Source organism: Meleagris gallopavo, chromosome 12, assembly GCF_000146605.3.
Source record: "Meleagris gallopavo isolate NT-WF06-2002-E0010 breed Aviagen turkey brand Nicholas breeding stock chromosome 12, Turkey_5.1, whole genome shotgun sequence".
In the NCBI taxonomy this organism is placed as follows: Eukaryota; Metazoa; Chordata; class Aves; order Galliformes; family Phasianidae; genus Meleagris; species Meleagris gallopavo.
Genome location: NC_015022.2, coordinates 3,447,442 through 3,468,425, shown reverse-complemented (window position 1 = coordinate 3,468,425; position 20,984 = coordinate 3,447,442). Strand labels below are relative to the sequence as shown.

At 38.2% G+C, this 20,984-nt stretch overlaps 2 protein-coding genes across 2 annotated transcripts in view; both read right to left on the bottom strand.

The window, feature by feature from the left end:
* LOC109369550 (protogenin-like) overlaps positions 1–8,660 on the bottom strand; it is a 38,652-nt gene extending 29,992 nt beyond the window's left edge. Inside the window, exon 1 of the mRNA XM_031555209.1 lies at positions 8,489–8,660. Coding sequence (XP_031411069.1) covers positions 8,489–8,660 — 172 coding nt within the window. The remainder of the gene's footprint in view (positions 1–8,488) is intronic.
* On the bottom strand, positions 7,799–20,984 carry PRTG (protogenin). Its single transcript, XM_019619392.2, has 9 exons — positions 20,743–20,984; positions 20,126–20,312; positions 18,407–18,534; positions 17,468–17,638; positions 14,169–14,351; positions 12,904–13,024; positions 11,792–11,957; positions 10,760–10,864; positions 7,799–9,744 (listed from the first exon to the last, which is right to left on the bottom strand). Exons 1-9 carry the CDS (start codon positions 20,924–20,926, stop codon positions 9,355–9,357), a joined length of 1,635 nt encoding a protein of 544 aa, XP_019474937.1. The 5' UTR covers positions 20,927–20,984; the 3' UTR covers positions 7,799–9,354.

Genomic DNA, 20,984 nt, shown 5'->3' with positions numbered 1-20,984 from the left:
AAACACCCCACAAATAAATAAAGCTGCTTTCCTCCCTAACGTGGTCATCTTTCTGTAAAGATTTGTATAAGCCAGTATCAGAATGCATTCCTCTTACAAGCCAGAGGTTGTCTTGCTTTTTGTTTTGAAAAATAATTTTGAGATACTTTGAACACAAGCTTAGAGTTGACTTTCCCCTTGAAGTTGGAAAGTTGATGTCAAGTGATTCCTTCTGCCTTGACTTTGTAGGTCTTGTGTTTTATCTGGTAGGGACTAAGCAAGCTGTTACTGACTTGTAAATACTCAGAATCTATTTCAAAGAGTGATGATTGCCAAAATTGATGATATATTCTCTAATAGAAAATAATTATATATTTATTTTACAGTCTGTTCTGTGAACTATCTTACTTGAAACTTAAATTGTGTAACCTAATGTAGGAAGGCTGTGAGGAAGCAGTCCAGTGGGATTACTTTAAGCTAATATGACTATAAACTGCAAAAAGTGAGGAGCCAGCATATCTTAAGCTCTGCCATCATCCCTTGGTAATAGCTTTCAGCAAACCAGAGGAGTTATTTTCCTAGACCAGCACATCAAAATCCAATTTGTTAATGGCTGTAAGTGAGCTACAGCATGAGCAACACTTTTCCTGCTTTCATGTGGTGCTACTGCCTTGTAGCCCAGCCAGAAATTTGCTGCTTAATTCATGAAAATCCTTTTCTCCCAATATATTGCTATGCAGATAAAAGGAAATTCAAAACTCTTCTATTAACATGACCTCTGCATAGTTCCCACTCTATTATAACTTTATTTCCAGCTGAATGGGAATCCAGTGTTTTGGGCATCGATTTCATACAAGACAGAATAATAGGAATCCACCAAACTTCCCTTCTATCCTTCAGAATTGCAGATGATCATATTATCTAACATACCCTGCACTTACTTGGGGCTTGGATCAATTTTAAGTGATGCTCAAGTTCTCCCTCCACGGAAATTGAGGGACTTGGACAACCTTGCAGCACTGCCAGAAAACCATCTCAGCTTGTTCTTGTTGGCTAGATAGGGATCCATGCTACATCTCAGTGACGTACTCTATGGCAGCTTGATTCAGGCTCTTCCAGGAGCAAATGTCCTGTTGCCAGGACAAAGGCAGAAATCTGCGAGGTAGCAATTGGCACCCAAACTTTGGTGAGTGCCCCCAGACCTCTGCTGCCAGCTAGAAATAATCCTATCTTTTAGTAAGGCACTGCTAGATGCTTAGTTTTGGCATTTTCTGTATGTCTCTGTTGTGCATTCCTGTGTAAATAAGAAGCTTTTTTGTATGGTAGCTTTTGTGGTCAAATCTGTGCTCTGTTTAACTGGGGCTGTAGCATATTGGCATGTGTAGAGAGGCTGGTTTAAGTCCAACTGCAACACAGACATCTAGAGCATTATCACCTACAGCTTCCCTCTTACTGACAGAGGATACAGTACTGTCTGGCACCAGTGCTGAGATGATAATTGTAGATGAAGGAAAAATACACCCATAGTACAGCCACAGAGTGTGCTTCTTGAAAGAGATGTCACTTTTGCCTGCTGGTTGAAATGAATAGGATGGGGAGAGGAGTTCATCCATAAAGAACTGTTGCTCACCTGTTGCAATGCAAGGGGTGTCTCACACATACCTGATGTATTGTCACAGCTGCAGGGAGCATCCTTTCCCCCCCTATTCTGCTTTCCCACTTGGTGAAGGCTGAGCAACCTGCAAAGCATGACAGAAAGCTAGCTTTCGTATTCCAAAATATCGGTTCTCTTATCCAAAAAAACAGATAAGCAAGGACAGTAGACTGACATCTCTGTAAAGCTAAACAAAGAAATAGCAGTGTTGGAATTTCAGTTAATAGGGCCATTCAGTGTAAGCGTCCCATTGAGTTCACCTACCTGGAGCTCAGATGTTTGGTTGGTGGCAGACAGCACACAGGTGATGTGGCATCACAGAACGTTTTGCATTGAAGCTTTCTTTTGCAAACTCCTCGAAAAATAGGCCTTTGTTATTTATTTACTGCTAATGAAAATGAAGATTCTGGGCTATAAAGTGTGCTTACCAGCAGTAACTTAATAAGGAACTGCAGGTGGTTCCCATTCTCACTGAAAGAAAGAATGACATCTCTGATGGACTGTATTGGTTGAGCTTTCACACCACTGGGCAGTTCAGAACTGATTGCTCTCAAATTGTTAGATTTTTTTTCTTGTATTTTTAAGTATAATATATTTCCATTCGTAATTAACATCTATTCATTTCAACAAATACTCATACTACTTTGCTATCCTTTCAGCATGGGCCTAATTTTCTCAGTTATCTCTGAAGAATAATTTGTCAGTGTTCCTATCTTCAAACATAAGGAATAATGAATTTTGAATTTGAGTTTATTTTATAAATAGACACTACAGCTGCTACTCTAATACTCCCAGGAATAAATGTCCTATAAGCTACCCAACTAGGCGTAACTGTTCCATCAGCAAACTCTGCAGGTAAGAACAGCTGTGATTCATAAAGAAGCAGTATGAGGCTCTTCAGATTTTCTTTCTCATCTGAGAGTTCAAAAGAAGAAAGAAAGACATCACAGACTATAGAATCCAGGGTGCCCAACTCATCAGCACGAGGTGCTGCTAGTGGAAAGTCTCAGCTTCTGGATGCAGGCAGCTGTTAGCACCCGTCCCACTGGGAAACAGTCATCACTGCTGACTTGCCACTCTGTGGTAAACATCTGCTTGCTGACACTTCCAAGAGGCATCAGTTTCCCGGCGATGTGTTTTCTTGGGCGCTGCCACCGCCTCTCACAGCATTCTCTGCTGACATCCTCAGGTTGATACAAATCCCATTTGCAGTGACAGTGGGGCGGTACAGTATTTGCAAGATAATGGAAAAGCTACAGCATTAAAAAGAACAGGATTTTGAGGCCCTCCATTCTGTAGCTGCCATCTCTTAGGAATGCACGCAGCATGCCTTGCCTTCAGTCCTAGGGCTGCATGTGTCTCGTGTCTACGGAGCACACACAGCATGTCTTCTGTCTACGAGACGCATGCACAATGTAGTAATTACTGTGGTTTCATTTCCAGTAGCAGATCTGCACGGGTACCACTGCTCTAATTACAACTCTGTACCTAATTCACCCAACCACCTGGACAAGTTGCTTTGAAGTGACAGTAGTCAACCAGCCAGCAACAGAAACCTTTTAGTCTCATTTGATCTTAATTTCCCTGCTCATTTAACTCGACTTACTTTTGTCTAGCGAATTGCCATTTGTAAAAATAGTAATTTGGCTTTCAACCAACCACAACTGCATTTTCGTGGTCTTGTTATGTATTGAAATACCAGGTTCATCAGTCAGCAGGTGCAGAAATGGTAGGAAAAACTCAGTGGTGTGGCTTTGTCAGCAGCTTTCCAAGCTTTTATGAGAACAACTGTGCTTAGAATTACAACTTCCACCTCCACTGCAAGTAAACTACAACAAAGACCGTGCACGGCTCTCTGACAGTAGTGGAGTCAAGACTGAGTTTTTAGGTAGGAAATGCTTCCAGATACATAAATGGAATATAATTACACACTTGGGAAACTTCTATACGTTCTGGTGATAAGCAGTGTCCGGTTTACTTTCCACCTCATTTTTCGACTCTTAAACCCCTGCAGCTCCTCAGCCTAAAATGAGGAACTGTATTATATTTTCCTGGTTTCAGCCACAAGTCAAAGATGAGGAAAATAAAATATTTTTCAAGTACCATTTTACTAAGGAAAACTTTTATTTCAACTGTGCAATCAATCAGTATTTAGACAGTAGTTTCATAAACATTTGGCATTTAAACTTCTATTAATTTTTGGCATGACCTTGGGGTAATATATATAAACAACCCTGAAGAGGAAAAAAGAAACAACACACTAGGTAACATGTACTAGAATGCTAGAAAAAGAAAAATCCACATTATTAAACAAAATATATTTTTTAAAGACATTAAAAAGTTACATTCAAATCAGGGCAAACATTAGCTTCCCTCATGCAATGGAATTCATGGAGCTGATCCCCTGAGACAAATATAAAATTAATACAATTCAGCTCCATCCTCCATTAGCCAGTTAGCTATTGCTGCCCTTGGAAGAAAATGGCACGCAGAGTGAAAGGATCCAGAACACCACAATATGAGATACATACCTGGCTCCTACACTGGCAATTCATGATAACTTGGGTGAAAAAAAAAAAAAACAACAACACAAAAACACAACAACAACAAAGAAGCCAAACAACCAAAAAGCAATATTTTGTATACGTTTTTCACATACAGTCAGTCTTTACTGAAAACAAACCAGACAGATGCAATGTAGGCATATGTAACCATGGAAAGCTAAAAATCTCCAGGAACTCAGCTTGGAGTGTTCCAACACAGCAGAATTTTAGCCATGTGTTTATACCCCTTTTGAACAGTTCAGGACCAGCCTTGGTGTAAAACTAGAGAAATCCCAAAGAAATAACCCTACTCTGCAGTGTGGAGAAGTGAGCAGAATTTGAGCCAAATTGAATTTGTGTATCTTTCAGATGGGCTTCTACTAACAGCAAGCAATTTCATTTTGGACTCTCTTTGAAGGAAAATATTTTTTTGTAAACACAGGTTCCAAAAGATACAGTTACAAAAATAGTATAGTTTTAACTTGTTTTTAGCAAAAGGTGATCAATGTTTCCTGCAGACAAATTCCTCTGCTTTAAAAATTATCTGATATTAGCACGGCTGCATTTTCAGCAACTAAGAAGTGTGTAGCAATTGTTCAAGCTCAGAACTGAGTCTTAACAATTATTAGGTGCAGTTCAGCTTTCAGTTCTAACGCTCAGTAAATTGGTTTGCCAGAGTACAGCCAAAATTACACTTGTACAGCTCTCTTTTCGTTTGGTGCTAAACATGGAATACCCTACAGAACCAAGCAACGTTCCCCACGTTAGGAGATGGACTTTTCCCTGCCTATACTTCATTCAGTAACAAAATGAGTGAGAGCTCTGGTCTCACAGCTTTGATTTCTGCTCAGAGTAACGTGTTACTAAGACTCAGTGATCCGTGGTAACTGTTCTTGTGCACGCTCAGGTTGCAGCAAATGCAAAGTCTTTCAAGTTGGCCTGGCTTGCAATGTAAGAGTTAAATTGACTCAGAGTACTCACTCTTCACTAAAGGCTAACACTGTATGTATGGAGAGCTACAGTGGGCCACTGGTATACGGTATCTTGCTGTCCTATTAAAAAAAAAAAGCCAATTTTTGGTAAGAATTCCTTCCTTTAAAAATATTAATAATAGTACCATGAAGATCTTTTTTTTAAAAAAAAAAAAAGCAGCTGTTTTTGTTTGTCATACAAACTGAAATCAAATTTAGTTCTCCCACTGACTTAAGAAGACAGAGGGTGAGGACTCTCATGTGGATAAGCTCATACTCTACGGCAAGGGAATAAAACTAAAGAGGGAAGGAAGTATTAAATATAATGAAAATTACAGAAATTTCTCACGACTCCTTTCTGTTAAAATCCAACTACACTGAAGATGCACAGCCAATATAAGAAATTATTTAAATGATATGCAGACTTTTCAAGTTTCTCTTACAAAAGCAGAGCTTTAAGAAAAAATCCGACTTACAGGCCAAAATCTGCACAACATACACATTCCCAGTTTTCCTAGATTGAAAGTTCTTTGTACAGCATGAAGAAAGTACACAAGTGTGACTGTGGGCAGCTGGAGCACTTAGGTTTGAATCCAGGTCCTGCAGAGCAGGCACTGCTGTAACAATAGAAGGGCAATCGCTGTCCTCACTTGAAAACACAGCATGGTAAACCACTCTCAAGATTTTCTCTGCATGTTTTTGACACTTTTCAAGCCACATCAACCGTAACATTTTTCATATGTTTGTGAAGTACAAAGGTTGCATATACACTCATTACACCAGCCATGGCTCTTTACTTCTTGATACACTTCAACAAAATTAATTCACACAGTGTAACACTAAATTCCACATTTATGTTCATCTCCCAGAACATAATTCAAAATTAAAAAATGATAGTGTTTTTTTTCCAGAACTCAGTTTCTACAGACATAAGCAAGAAAAATTACTGGAAAATCTGTAACTTGTTTTGTCTGCTTTGTTCTGCCAGCTCTTTGTAGGTAAATGGAATTAATAAATCTGTGAAAAACAGATTTCCTTAGACTGTAACGAGTATAAAATTTTAAGCAAGTTGATGTCTAAAATTGCATACTTTGGCTTCAAGGATACGGAGCATTTAAATGCTGAGACTGATTTTGCACTGTTACAATCACAAAGAATTCTGCCACTCATTTCAGCAGAGGAAGTATAAATTTCTATGCAATTGTTCTAGAGTTCTCTCTGCTTCACACTGAGACAACTATTCTCTTGCAATGCAGTAATTAATGATAGAACATGAATTTTGAGAAGACTATTTTTTTGTTCTGTAGTAAATTTGCAAATTCTTAATAAATGTGACACAGTGAAGGGAAGTATGTGAATGTAGACTGAGTTCTGGAGAAATTTATTATATTTGGTTAACATAAAAATAAAGTAAAAGAATAATTAATGTCTAACTAAGCTTGCCTATATGCTGAGGTAACCTTAAATATCTTTGGTTTTCTTTATTTGCTGATAAAAAGTACCTTAATTAAAAAATAAAAAAAAAAACCAAATAAATGTTTATTAGAATTCTGGATGCTTTGCACTCTAGTAAATCAGATATTTTAAACTCTTTGCTACTGACTTTTATATAGGACCGACAAATTTTATATGAAGTCTATTGCTCTCAAATTCTCCATGGATTAAACTACAGAATGAGTTTTTGGATGAAAAAATTTAGAATTTAAAGTATCTGCCTGTAATGAAGGTGATAAAATTACAACAAATTATCAGTACTTACAGCAAACAAGTCTTTGGAGAAGCAAACAGTTACCATCTGCATATCAGCTCTTTCTGAATGAAACTAACAAAAGAGGCTACTCTGAAAGATGAAGTGTGAAACTTCATGCTACAATTACACATTCTTAATCTAGTTTCAGTTAATTCACACTTTACCTAACTAGAAACAGTACTCTGCTCTACACTAAACATTCTGCCTGATGAGATAAAAAATAAATCTTTGGTGAAAAGGTTTTCTTTTTCTTCAGCAAGTAGAAAAAATCTGTTCGAAAATATATTTTTTTAATACTGTACTGTTGATCAACTACATGCTGAAGAAAAAAATTACACTTGGAAGTCTTTGGAAATATCTGCTGGTATTATTATAATTTTCTTTAAAGGCTCTTGTAACAACAAGGTAGTTAAAACTGTAGAAACATACAACTCATCTTTGCAATCAACTATTACAACTAGTGGAAGCCCTACTGTTGGTTTTTTTTTTGTTAGTAACTACTTATACAATAAAATGTATTCAGCTCTTCAAACCTATAGCTTTTAACTAGTTCAATTATTATAGGAAAATATGCAGCTTCCTTTTCTTCTGCGGAAGATTCTTTGGTACAAGATTATTTTAAAAGCCTTTAAGTCAACATGGTTATGAAAAGGTTAACAGGTACTTTCTGATTCTGAACTAGCAAACAGTTACAAGCTTAAGAACTACAGTAACTACAGGATGATTTGTGAAAATAAAAAGTACAGAACAGCAGGGCTTTGATGACTTTCTGACCGCCTTTTGATACACACAGAACAATACCAAAGTCAGCCCAGCCTACCTTAAAGCCAGAGGAGTTCCACAGACTTAAATAGAGCCAGGAGCTCCCATGGTTGCTTTCTCACAATATTACATTTTAAACTTTTTTTTTTTTTTTTTTAAAGTTAAAATGAGGAAAGCAGAGAAGAGGACTGGATAGTTATATAGGCAAGTTTATAACATTGGATGAATCCAACCTCCTCCCTCTCTCTCTCCTCCTCCCACCCCCATTAAGAAATAAAACACAATACCCTGTCAGTTTGCTCCACATTTTCATGAGGCAGCTCAAAGTAACAAACTGTTCCCTGAGTACAGGAAAAACAAACAAACAAAAAAACAAACATCACAACACACTAGAATAACTTTTAAAAGAGGTAGTATCAAACAGGAATTGTATGGGTTCAAGGCAGTAGCACTACTTGTGTCCTTCAACAGACTCTTCAACTAAAGCTCTGGCTTTTTATTTCTCATGGTAGAGTTTTAGATAGGCTTATGTCACTCCCTGAGCTAAAATTCCTGGCTAACAGCATACTGGGCAAAGGCAAGGATCAGGGTTGCATCCCAAAAACAGCTCTGAGACATACGATGATGCTAGCACTGCTTATCAGCATTCAAAGCTGAGTAAAAAATGAACTACAAGCTCATGATGCAGTTTACTTATAACATCTAAGAAGCATTTAAGGCATCTTTCCAAAATCCAAAGCAACTTTATAAATACTAAAAAGGCATAAGGCAAATCAGTAATTTCATTATATATAATGCAAGGCACCGTTGCTAAGAAGTACTGCAATACCAGAGTACTCAGCATTATCATCTATTCCATGTCTCTTACGCAGAGTCAAACTGCTTGGAAATACTGAATACTTCTTCATTTTGCCATGCTTTTTAGCATTAATTGTCAATAAATTGATAGTATTTGTCACCATGGGGAACTCAATGTGCCCTGGAGCCCTAAGGGTACACATACTGTCGTTGGCACAAGTTTCTGGGGAAAGGCACTGTCCTAGGCTTCCTGGAGCTATGAGAAATCAAGAGGTACAAAAGATTTCATGTGGCTGTTCAAACGGAAGCACCAACTCCAGTTTCTGCAGTTTTGAACATTGTTTAGATCAGCCACATTAAAACATTACATTTTCTATTCTGAGATATCCTTCTTTTTAAAGGCAGAGCTTCAGCTAAACAATCTTGTTCATCTACCTATACAACTCCCTGGTTACTGAGCATACACACACACAAACACACGCATTCTATACGCAACTGGGAAAAAAAAAAAGAAACCTAAAATAAAACACTACTAGGAAGTATCATCAGTTCCATAGCTGAGACCAAATAGAACACAAACGAGGTAAAGCAGTTGTCTTTCAGAGTTCACCTCTCGGCAAACTGAGGTAGATAGTCAGCAAAAGAGCCAAAAGACTTCCCTTTGCTCCAGTGACATAATTTCAACTCTAGTCAGAAATCTCTGTCCTTTCACATTTGTTGACCATCGAACATTCAAAATGAATGAGTTAAACAAACAAAAAAACAAAACCCATTCAACAGAAATACGGGATCACCTGTTGAGTTAGTCAGGCTTTCCACAATATAACTTTGGCTCCCTGTTCATTGTCCTTCGAACAGACATACACTGCAAGAATGTCTGATGTGGTCCTAAGGGTGTCAGTTTTGCACTGCAGAGTGTATCTGAAGAGGTGAGGTAGCAGGCTGGTCAGCAGCAAACAGCAGGGGTGATTCTTTGCTGTTACTTACGGTAGAATTCATCACGTTCTTACCCAAGTCACTGCTTACAAAAGGACTGGTAGCACAAGGAGTGGCACTTGTCACAGAGGAGAGGTGTATCTCATCATTAGACTCATGTGAAAATCTTCCAGAGTCACCAGTCTCATGACTTCCTTCGCTGTTGGCTGAATGCTCTGTATCAGCAGCAATACTGAACGGCACCTGGAAGTTAGACTGCTGGCCAGGAGAGCTGGGGGAGTCATCCTCACTTATCAGCACAGTAGTACCTGGCTGATAAAGACACACTGCCTGGACAAATCTTCTCTGAGGCTGTATAAAAAGCAGAGAGGAAAAGGTTATTCAGCCTCTGAAAAGCTACAAAATAATTTCAATTTTTACTGCTATTTCTAGCTCCAATTCAACCAGAGTGCTTCCAACAGCACTTGAATGGAACAACAATCCAGGCTTTGCTACAGGAGATGAAGAGGAATCAGTTTCAAACCTTGCTCACTCTTTTCTCTTCCATACTAAATGATACAATCTCCTCTTGCTAAGCATGGCTTATCAAGGATGGTTTTATTGGAAAGATCTCAATAGTTTTATTTTAAAATATACTTGGTAAAGCTGTTTCCCAACCCTTCATGCATATTACTTAAGCATTACTTCTTGGGTCACAGTAAGTATTTTGCTCACAGAAGCATCAGAAATGTACAGCTGCTCTAGCTTTATTATTCCTTAAACATACAAAAACACAATACCATTTAGTATTCTATAAAAATAAGATAGTGCAAGTTCCCATCTATGGAACATCTATCATGTTCAGGATTTGGTTTAACGTTTCGGTTTTGAACTGACATTTTTCTAATTCAATTAGCACATCCATCCAGGGCAATAATTTTAGAATCAAGGTAGTCATAGCTCAGACTCTAAATTTCTTCAGTACTTTGGATAAATCACTGGTTTCTCACTGGTTCAGCAAACATAAGGTTTTAGCTGTCAGGATAGCAGGGGATTTTTAGATGTTTATACTTAATTTGCATTTATACAAAGTCTCTGCAGGAGTACTGTAAATGCTTTGCACAGACAATATACAGAAATCTGTCTGCTCACAAAAGAGAACAGGCAAGAAAGTCATCAGTTGACTATAAAGAGTTAAAATATTTGACAACTTGGGACAGAAAATGAAAAGTCCACATGACTTTGCTACAAGGTAGAACAGAATCAACCTTAACCGAAGTAAAACTATTCTATAAAAAATTAGACTAGTAATGCTTTTCAACACAGAGAAAACTCCTTAAATTCCTTTGCAAACAGAGGGTGCATCTCTGCACATTAGAGCAATTACCTCCTCAGTCTTCATCTTCTTAGTATCCTGGAAGAACAGCCACCTCTTCTTGCAGCTGGCCTTTGTGACAGGCCCATAGCTGTTAATGATAAGATCGGATCCCCCCTACAAAGAAAAGAGAGATAGATGTTTACTTTAACAGAATTAATTTCTAAGATATTTGAACATATGTCTCTATTCCTACCTATTGGCTCGATATTGAAAATAAAGGCAAACAAAGTCTTTCTAAGTGCTCAGTTTTCTGTGGTCTAGTACTCATCTACTGCCTGAGACGAGTGAAGACAAGTCCCACTGAATCTGGCAGACACAGCCTGAACTCAGAGGTATGATACCACAAATATAGAGCAAACAATTCCAGTCACTGTTCCTATTCTACTCTCCAGAGTCTCTCTGTCTGCACTGAGCTCAATTTCCATTGTTCTCCAGCTCTTGCCCAATTCTTCAAAGAACAGCTCAAATCAAGTTTGCAGTATGTATGGGATATGCCTTAAATCAGTACATCTGTATGTGAAAGTAATCTAAGAGATTCTACACATCCACTGACACTTCCTGCCATCTAGATTAATCTATAATTTGGCAAATGTAACTGCCCTACCAGTAAAAATACAGAAAGATACTTAATACCTCCTTTGTGTCTCACATGACTAGGCTGTACATCGGCACTGACTTTAACTAGAAGCCAAAAAGGACACTCACCTAACTCCTGGTCTTAGAATAGAAGCTCCAGACTAGCAAAGACATCCCACCACCCCTAAGGTGATGGACCTTTTATCCTCTGACGGTGTGCCAGAGCCAAAATTGGCAATCTACAGAGTACAGTTTAAGACAAATATTTTAAATCTCTAGCTGAACCTTAAAATGAGTATTGAAAATTTGATCCTGGATTGCCAGCCACATCTGTGCCTGTCCCGTTAGAAGAACGCTGCTGTGGATTTGTAGTGTATGTATTTTAATTTTGACAGAGACTCAAATGTTGTAACAATAAATTACAAGGAAAGATTTCTGTTCTGGTAGAAAATAAAGCTCAAGTACCTTAGCATCAACGAAGCTGTTTCCCACTATCATTGGCAATAAGGATTCTGCATTCTCTGCGATTCCTTCAATGCTCTTCTCCACCTCATTAGCGCTGGCTAACGAGATGCTGGTATGTGACAGCCGGTCAGTGCTTTGCTGCACAGGTTTAGGAGCAGATGTTTTCCTACACAATGTTAAGGAGGAATAAAATTGACCCATAGGAAGAAAATACATAGAATCAAGGATAAAATTCAAGGCTATTATTAATCAAGCAACATTGGTCTATTCTTAGCATCTACATTTTGTTATGCGATACTCCCAATTCTCATGAAATTTAAATGTTATTGCTTGTGACAAAAACATCTGCTTCCAGTTAATCATGCACAGGCTACAAGCAGAAAGGAATTCTCATGATTACTAACATTACTTGGGTGAAGTAACCACTATTGATTGTAAGACCCTTCTACCATGCTACCCAGAGACTGGCTCTCAAACCATATTTTCTCCTGAGTGTGTGCTAAAAACCTGTTACTAAAATATACTTTCAGACAGTTTTTAAAATACATATTTTTAGCAATTTATATTTTTTCTGATCCTACAGTTATGAAAAGTCACTAGGACCAGGTTAGTTCTCACAGCAGGTAATAACAAGGAAAACAGATGGTGGCTTGCAGTGTAAGATCTGTAAGTGCAGATCTGTAAGTGCAGTGAAACTGCCTGCTTCATGGCAAAATTATTCTCATTCAGCATCACTAACAGGTTAAAGCCTTGCAAACCAGATCTGGACAGACTGCAGGGTTAAGCATGAGGAACAGATGATGTAAAACATCATGTTTATCTGACTCAAAAGGCTCTTTGATTTGGAAAGATGCCTTGTATTTAGTTCTCAAAGCATTACTGACTCCCTCTGTGGGTTCTTCTATCTTTTCATTGTAGAAGAGCCTCAAGCAGAGTAAGAAGAGCCAACATAAGGAGAGGCTTTGCTTCCACTTTTGCTGGGAAGATGTGAAAAGACAAAGCTCTTCAAAGAACTTAGCACTGTTGGAGAAGAATGCATGTCTTAAGTGACTTGTGCTCATACACAAACAGGGTGTTGAAAAAGAGCTCACACTTCAAGAACAAAAACGTACCTGGCTTTACTGCGATAAATTAAGATCAGGATGCAGATAAGGATGCAGGTCAGGGCTATGCAAACCCCAACAACAATGCCAGTCATTGATTTTTGGTCCAGATGGTAATAGTCAGAATAAGCTGTAGTAAAAAAGAACATTAAAAGGCTCAGAAAGTAGGAAGAGTTACCTCCTGCTCCCTGTCAGGAAATGAATGAACAGAATTACATTCACAATCACACAGAAAAATGAGATTTCCAGACATTCTCTGTCATACATGTTGACACTTCTGAAAAAGAAGCTTGTTACCCAAATAAAGCAGTGTATGCAGCAATGATGGGGGGAGGAAGAACAGACAGCCCCACACTACAGTCTCTGCAGTGATCTACAGCACAGTGCAAAGAAGCCTGGCTCCAACCCCTTCCTACTGGATCACAAACAGAAAAGGCTTGGAAAATTCCAGCCACTGTCACCTAGAAAGGTTTTACACTTTGACATCATATGTCTATTACCCTAAACCTGAGTGCATGACTGTAGTTATTCAGGCCTGAAATATAACTGAATTTCAGAAAGGGAGAAAACCTGAGCAAGAAAAATCCCTGTGTGAATCACAATTCAGTGTGTAACGGCGAGGAAAGTTTAGAAGTTTCATATACCTGAATAATTTCTAGCTCTGGTCTCACAAACATATTTAAAATCTCTGAGAAGTCACTGTGACAAATCCCATTCTGTTACAGACAAGGTCAATTATTCTTCTATTGTTATATGGAGAAACCACAGAACTTGCCGTGATTTCCTCAAGGTAGCACATATTGTTCCTTAAAGAGCTGCAGGTGGGGCTGAATTCTTTGGTGAAACCATATGCTAGTATATCACTGACTGGTTGATTTGCTGGAATTCTAAGAGCCAGCAAATTTCAACAGATTTATTTGAGACGCGATCTAATCTCTGCTGGGCTGTCTGGTTCTAACTGACTCAGTGCTATTGGCATCCCAAGCCAAACAAAGGACTTAGAGGAAATGCCTCAGCAAAGTTAGTAAAATCCAAAATAGCTACATATGCCCATTTGAGAAGCAAACGTCCAACTTCTATGGAATTACACCAGTTCTGAGTTGCACTGAGACAGAAATTCCAAACCAGTTTCATTTAGAAAGAAAATGCTACACTGTTAGGACCACTTCACAAAAAGCAGAGTGGTTTATTCACAAAGTAGTTGCAAGTGAAAATGAACAGGGATCTTTTTTCCTGGTACTTGTGATGGAATTAACCAGAACATTGCTACTGACCTGTGGAATCTTCTGAATCCAAGCGTTTAGGCCTCTGATTAGACTCTGATGTCTCCTTTGGCAGGACAGCAAGTTCCACCACATTTGAGAAGGGTCCTTCTCCCACTTCATTGGAGGCTGCTATTTTAACCAAGTAGACATTTCCTGCTACAAGATTTTCCAGCAAAGCCATAGTCATTGCTCCTGTGAAAATATTAATAAACAGTTCCAGTTAAACAATAGGAACAAATTGAGATTTTTTTCATGATTGTACCTCTAAGGAGATGCCCCAGTTGTTAGCCAGAATATCAGCCACAGAAAGCAGAAGAGTAGATATCCCTCATGTACTAATTTATATGCCTCCTAGATCTCCTAGATGGAATGGCACTGTACTGTGAATATCAATAAAAGTCATCATATCAACATAATTCATGTTCACTTTAACAAATTTCAGGTCTGTTTGGTAAAATGAACAGGAGAGACTTGGAAAAGTACATTACACCATGCTTTTAAAATGAAATTAAACCCTATTTAGACACGTGTAAGCTTCCTTGATTACTATGCATCTAAGCTGTGCTACTAAAATATTGCAGAAAATGTCTTTCTCACGTCTTGAGGATTCATTTTCTAAAATCACTACAGGCAGAAGAAATAGATTAAGAATGTAAAGAGGATTCACTCGCATTGTCATAAGACACACAAAACTCCTATCAAAGTCAGTGACAGTTTTGGCTGTCCAGGGACTGCAGACTGCTGCTTAAAATTAGAATTGCTTTCTAAAATGCCCATGTTCCTTCCTACCATAGAAATGTATTGTTTTTCCTTCCCTAAACAGCGGCAGTTGCAAGACCAAATCTATCCCTGTTCTCCTTCATATATTCCATTCACTTTCTCGGACTTAAATCTAAATTTCAACCTTTCAAATCAGCTCCAGAAGTCAGAATTTATAGTATCACAGGAGCATATGAAATATGAGGTTGTTTTGTTAACAGAAAAGACTATACATCTGGCAAAGGAGAATCTACTTCAAAAGCTACTTAAACTAGCACCCACTAGCTGAAAGCATTTGAAGTAAAACGTGTGGTATCTGTAACCAAAGGAGCTGTAATATCTAGCACCAGCAAGGGTGAAAGGTCATGTTTCAATATTAGAGGCTCTTTCCCACCATCTCCTTTCAAATCTGCTGCATTGCTAAAGCAAGTAAGCACTTTGTACTGATTTACTGCACAGTAAGTGTGTAAAGGCTGTAACTTCTGATCCACTTGAAAAGAACTAAGCAAGAGAGGGGAAGTGGCTGGAAGACTCACATCACATCACAGATCAGCAACAAACTGCAGCTGTATCTTAATTCTGCCATCTCTAATACAAGCTCGATCAAACTGGAGGGTTTTTGTTGGTGATGGTTTTGTTTTGTTGTTTTATTAAGATGGTGGATTTTTTGGGCATAAACTGGAGCCTATGCTAGGACTTTTGTAGGTGATAGCATTGGTGTGTGGGTTTCTTTTTCTTTCTGCTCTGGTTTTATTGGTTGCTTTGTTTTGGGTGTCTTTTAAGGTATGGGAAATGAATGGGGTTCACATTTCACAATTTTCCCCAGAAGTTCAGTGTCAAGACAAAACAATGCTGTTTATTGTATAGGATTAACTGATCTTGATAAAACAAGTGCATCTAAAAGAGCCACACCCTGCTTCTAACTGAAATTACCTATGGAAGGACTGTCAAAGAAGTATTTGCCCAGTTTCCTCTTTGCATAATCATCGTCTTTCGCAGCTCTCATCTGTACTTGAACTAAGAATACTACAGACTGTCCTAACACATCAAGATGCCTGAATTCCACGCCATGCCTCAGATCCAAACGTATCTATCCATCTACAAAACTAGCAATGAACACTGACGAACACAGTAATGCACTGAGATTTGTAGCTCTCCATTTGTTCACTCCCTCCAGCATGTTCAGTACAGGAACACATGCAAATGTTGTTTGATATTGATATCCCCCTCATTTAAAGTATCTACGGTAAAATACAACAGCTTTATATCACCCTTTCTTTGTAACTATCACCCTTTCTTTGTAACTTTTAGTAACATAAAACCCACACGTTCAATCTTCCTCTTACAGTTACAGTTTGTGAATATTTCAAAAACTATCTCATGATTTTTTTCTCAGGGTTAATAGTCATTTCACTGCTGTTTTTCATAGCAATTTCACACAACTTCTATTGTAGGTCAACCTGAAAAACACTATTCTGCTCCAGCAAAGACAAAGTGGGACTGCAACTTTTCAAAATGGCTGTTGGTTCTCCGTCCTCTTTTCAGAAGCAACACATGGGACAACCACCAGTTTTCAATTAAAACAGTCCAGTCTCAATGATGGAAAAAATAATTGTCCTTCATGATTCCACTTCAAAAGTCATTAAGTTTTGTATATTCTCTTATACAGAAAATTTAAAGCATCACTCTCTGATGACAAGTAAGCTTTCAGCCATGAAACAACAGAACAACAAAATACAGCTATTCCTAGGCAACCCGCTTTCTTACACTACTCAACATATAACACTACTCCATAACACAGAGCTCCCTTCCTTGGTTTAATACATTATTCAAACATTATCTATTTTTAACTGCTTCTGCCAATTTTGAATACCAATCTAAGAGCAAATGCCTTTTTTCCTGGCCACAGTAGAAACCTGTTCTTGATGGAGCTCTTCAAATCAAAGTATTACTCTGGAAAGTACCTATAAAATATAAATCTATATGTGATCACAAACATATGACTACAGTTCATATTACTGTCACCATACCTGAAATACTGATAAATCAGCTAGCTGGATTTCAGCATTTCAAGAGAGCCAGAGAGTTAAATTCAATTTGCACAGCTATTTACTAGGAGTAGGGTAAAGTTCATTAAGCAAACTCAATTTACTGGATTGGCAGTGATCAGAAGAAACATATAAACCCACACAGCCACATTTAAAAATGTAGTTCTGAAAAGCAAGGCATCTTAGAGACTTCAGATTTGAAAGAGTACTTTCACAAAGTAGAACCATCATGATCACTTATCAAAGAACCGTGATGATTTATGAGACATGCACACACTAAGCTCCAAAGCAACACAGACAACTCCACTCCCCTCACCTTCTGAGATATTAACTGGTTCTTAGCATGTTTTCATCACAACTCTTGGAATAATTCTAAACTAATTATAACTTTTATCTGAACATTTCTATTCTAACTGTAGTCCATGGGGTTTGAAATTTAAGAAGCATTCTATGAGTAGCATCACTGTCAGTCCAGGTCATACACTTATGACTTTAATTTACCTTCTCTGTGCAACACTTGCCATTCCCCAGCAATCCAAGACTTCCTGGATGCATATAGGATAGTGTATCGTGTAACAACTGTTTCAGGACCATCGGGTGGCTTCCAGGAAACCAAAGCTGTATCATCTTCTATCAAAGTCACCTTCACTCCTACTGGAGGGCCAGATGGTGCTGTGAGAACAGTAACACAGTACTATTAGGCTAACTTAATTTATATGCAGTTAAACTGCTGTGCAGACCCAATGGCTACTGCTGTATCCCAGATAACACAGAAACAAACACATATTTACTGCTCCTCAACAGAAACTTTCCTGTTAACTCTGACCTGGCCAACAGCTTAGATTTTTTTAAAACAAGTTCCACATTTTTTTGCTTTACTCCAAAAAGAAACATTAACTGACAATGCACAAAATCCCCTGCAAACAGGTACATTCCAAACACGCTGAGAATGTGAAACTCAGATATACTGAAAATGTGCAGCTGAAGTTTTCAATTTTCACTCATCAAACTGGAAGGTAAGCAAAACTAACAGCCAGAGCACTAGAAACAATGGTGCACATGTAATAGTCTTACAGCTCCTAAAACTGATGGATTTTAAAATATGCTTTCACAATACCTATAAATGGACCATAGCTCTTCAATACATATTTTAAATTTTTTATTGAAGTTATCCCAGTGGTTGCTAATGGTGAACACATATCACATTTTATTTAAAACTGGTTGCTGATTTAAGGCAGATTTTGAAAAAGAATTTCATAGTTTGAAAAAACTGACTTTTCTGAGAGCATTCTTTTATCTCTCACTGAGAACAGCATTATCTGTATATTAGAATCAAGTCTCTCTCTCTCCTGCATAGAGCTTCAAATTAATGAGCAGTTTTTTAGGTCATTTGGTGTACAGAACTTTTCAGAACCTTGCGTCCTCTCTTAGTGCCCTTACCTTCTGGAAGGGTAGTATGATAGACTACTGGACTCCAGGGACTAGAGAGCTGGTCCACGTGCAACCGAACTGCAAATTCATACATGGTTTTTGGTTCAAGACCTTGAACTAACATGTGAGTCTCTGACCTGTACAGATAAAATAAAAGAAATACAGCAGCATGAAATGACTTGAAGATCCAGATCTCAAATGATATCTCTTAGCCACTTTGAGTAGATTCCCACTGTCAGCTCCAGCTGAAAAGATAACTGTACCAACCCTGGAGCTCTCTAGAAGACATTATGTTTGCCATTGATTGTTTTAAGTTTTATACAGGTTGTTTGGATTCACTGATTCACAAGTCAGGCCAAGAACATCATGGCCCAGACTTACCAGCAGGTATCCTAAATCCAGCTCTTTCCATTTTGTTCACACAACACTGCTTTAAACTGGAGTAACACAAACTACAGCCACAGTTGAAAAGACACATATTCTTGGTTCTATTGTCTGTTCTTGGTTCTACGTCTCAGATTACAGTACAATCATAAGCTAATGCATGCAATTCCCCTTTACATTTATGGCCTCTATCACCCTCATGTTTAGGAGATCTCTATGGAACATGAATCTTCCCTACTCATATTGTAGTCATACATATTGATTTTAATATTTATTGCATTAATTATAATATTGCAACTTACTATTTGATCACAATGTACTGCAGACAGTCTGCTTTATTTTGATTCTGGGAAATACAATTGTTTCACACATACTAGGGTTAATTCAGCGTGATAATATACCTATAGTGAGATTGAATTTCAAGATGATATTACAGAATAGACCTCACTTTATTAAATCTGATTCAGTATTTTCATTTTCAGGGGCGCAAGGTCAGTCACCAGTACTTAAAGTATTCTCATCCTATCACAACAGCAGTAATTGATGCTATGCTCCATGTTATATAGCAAGAATTTTACATGGTGAATATACCATATCTACTTGTTAACTCAGGAGTTAACAGCAGAGAATGTATTCTTTGAACAGAAAACCATCCGCATTAGAATGGAAGCTATCTCTTAACACAACATACTGTGTTCTTTAAAAGGCTTGAGCAAACTGAAGTGTTGAGGAAGCTACACATATATTCTCTCAACAGCACCACGGCCACCACTGCAAGCAGTCACTGTGGACCAAAGTCTTCTACTCCCATACTACCTGGGCACAGAGTTGAACACTGAGCTCAGGCAGAATCCCTTCTGTGTCCTACTGCTCTGTGATACATGCACTGCTTCTCTGAAAACCAAGCTGTGAGTCCTGCTCAGCTTTCTCCTGATGCCACATATTTAGGAGCATGGTATGCTCAGCCCGTCAAAACTCAAGAGTTTTTATTTCCAGTCTTAATATCAGACACTGCAAGTGGGCCCATTTTTGAACAGAGATGCTACCCATAAAATAAATAATCACTTTGCTTGAAGAAAAGCTTAACAAAAAATTCAACTTAGCTAAATAAAGCTGTTAAAAATTCAAGAGCTTGTCCTGTGATGGATGACAGGTCCATCAGAAAACTAAGGTGTTCTACAGTCACACCTTATATAACCAAAGAAACAGAACTCACAGCCACTGGAAAATCACACAATCCTTTGTAACAACTTGTATCCTCCTTAAAGGAAATTAAAAGAAGGCAGAAAGACTGGAAACTGGATCCAGAAATGAGAACTCAAGATGCAACAGCACTGCACTTACGTTTGAAGGTACAGAACCAGAGATGCATTCTGCAGTCCTACTGGGTTGCAGCGGATTGTGTAATTAATGACCTGTGCAGATGTAAAGGCAGGTTTTCCCCAGTGAAGGTAGATAGAAGATGAAGTGTTAGCTTTAGCATAGAGATGGTGAGGGGGTGGCGGTGGTGGCACCATGCGATCACGGACAGCTTTTTAAAAGGAAAAAGAAGCATAAATTATTTAATGAACCATATACAGATACTGGTAATGTTAAGAGACAGGACGGAACCCACAGGTTTAGATTCAAATCTGCTCCTACTCAATATTATTACCTGTTATTCAGACCCAGGAATCTGTTCAAGCTACTGAACTGATAAGATATATGATATATCACTGGTTAGATGACACAGACAACGCAATAGGGAAGGAAAATGCATCTGGTAGCTCATCTTGTTTTCTCAGCTGAAGCTTGTAGAAACAGGAGAATGTTTCTGACTAGGATAGTATTTATCATAGACAGGATCTTTCTGTCTCTCTATTTTACATTGAATCGATTACTTATAGGTTAAAATCAAAAGCTGCTAGGATCCTGAAACAGGTCAGACCTTAATAAATACTTCATGCATCTACAACACTTACAGACACATCCTGGAGTGCTGACTGTTTGGTCTGCTTGATAACCTTCTTCCACATTGTTATAGGCCAGCAGCCTTACATGATACTTTCTTCTAGGATCTGCACAAACAGAAAATGAATCATTACATTTAAGTATAAAATAAGGATTTTCAGGTAGTGAGATAACTTGACTGTTCTGCACATTCATTTCAAAATTTGACTGCTACAACCTGTGAACTGATAAGCAGGGTGGATGTGTGGATGAA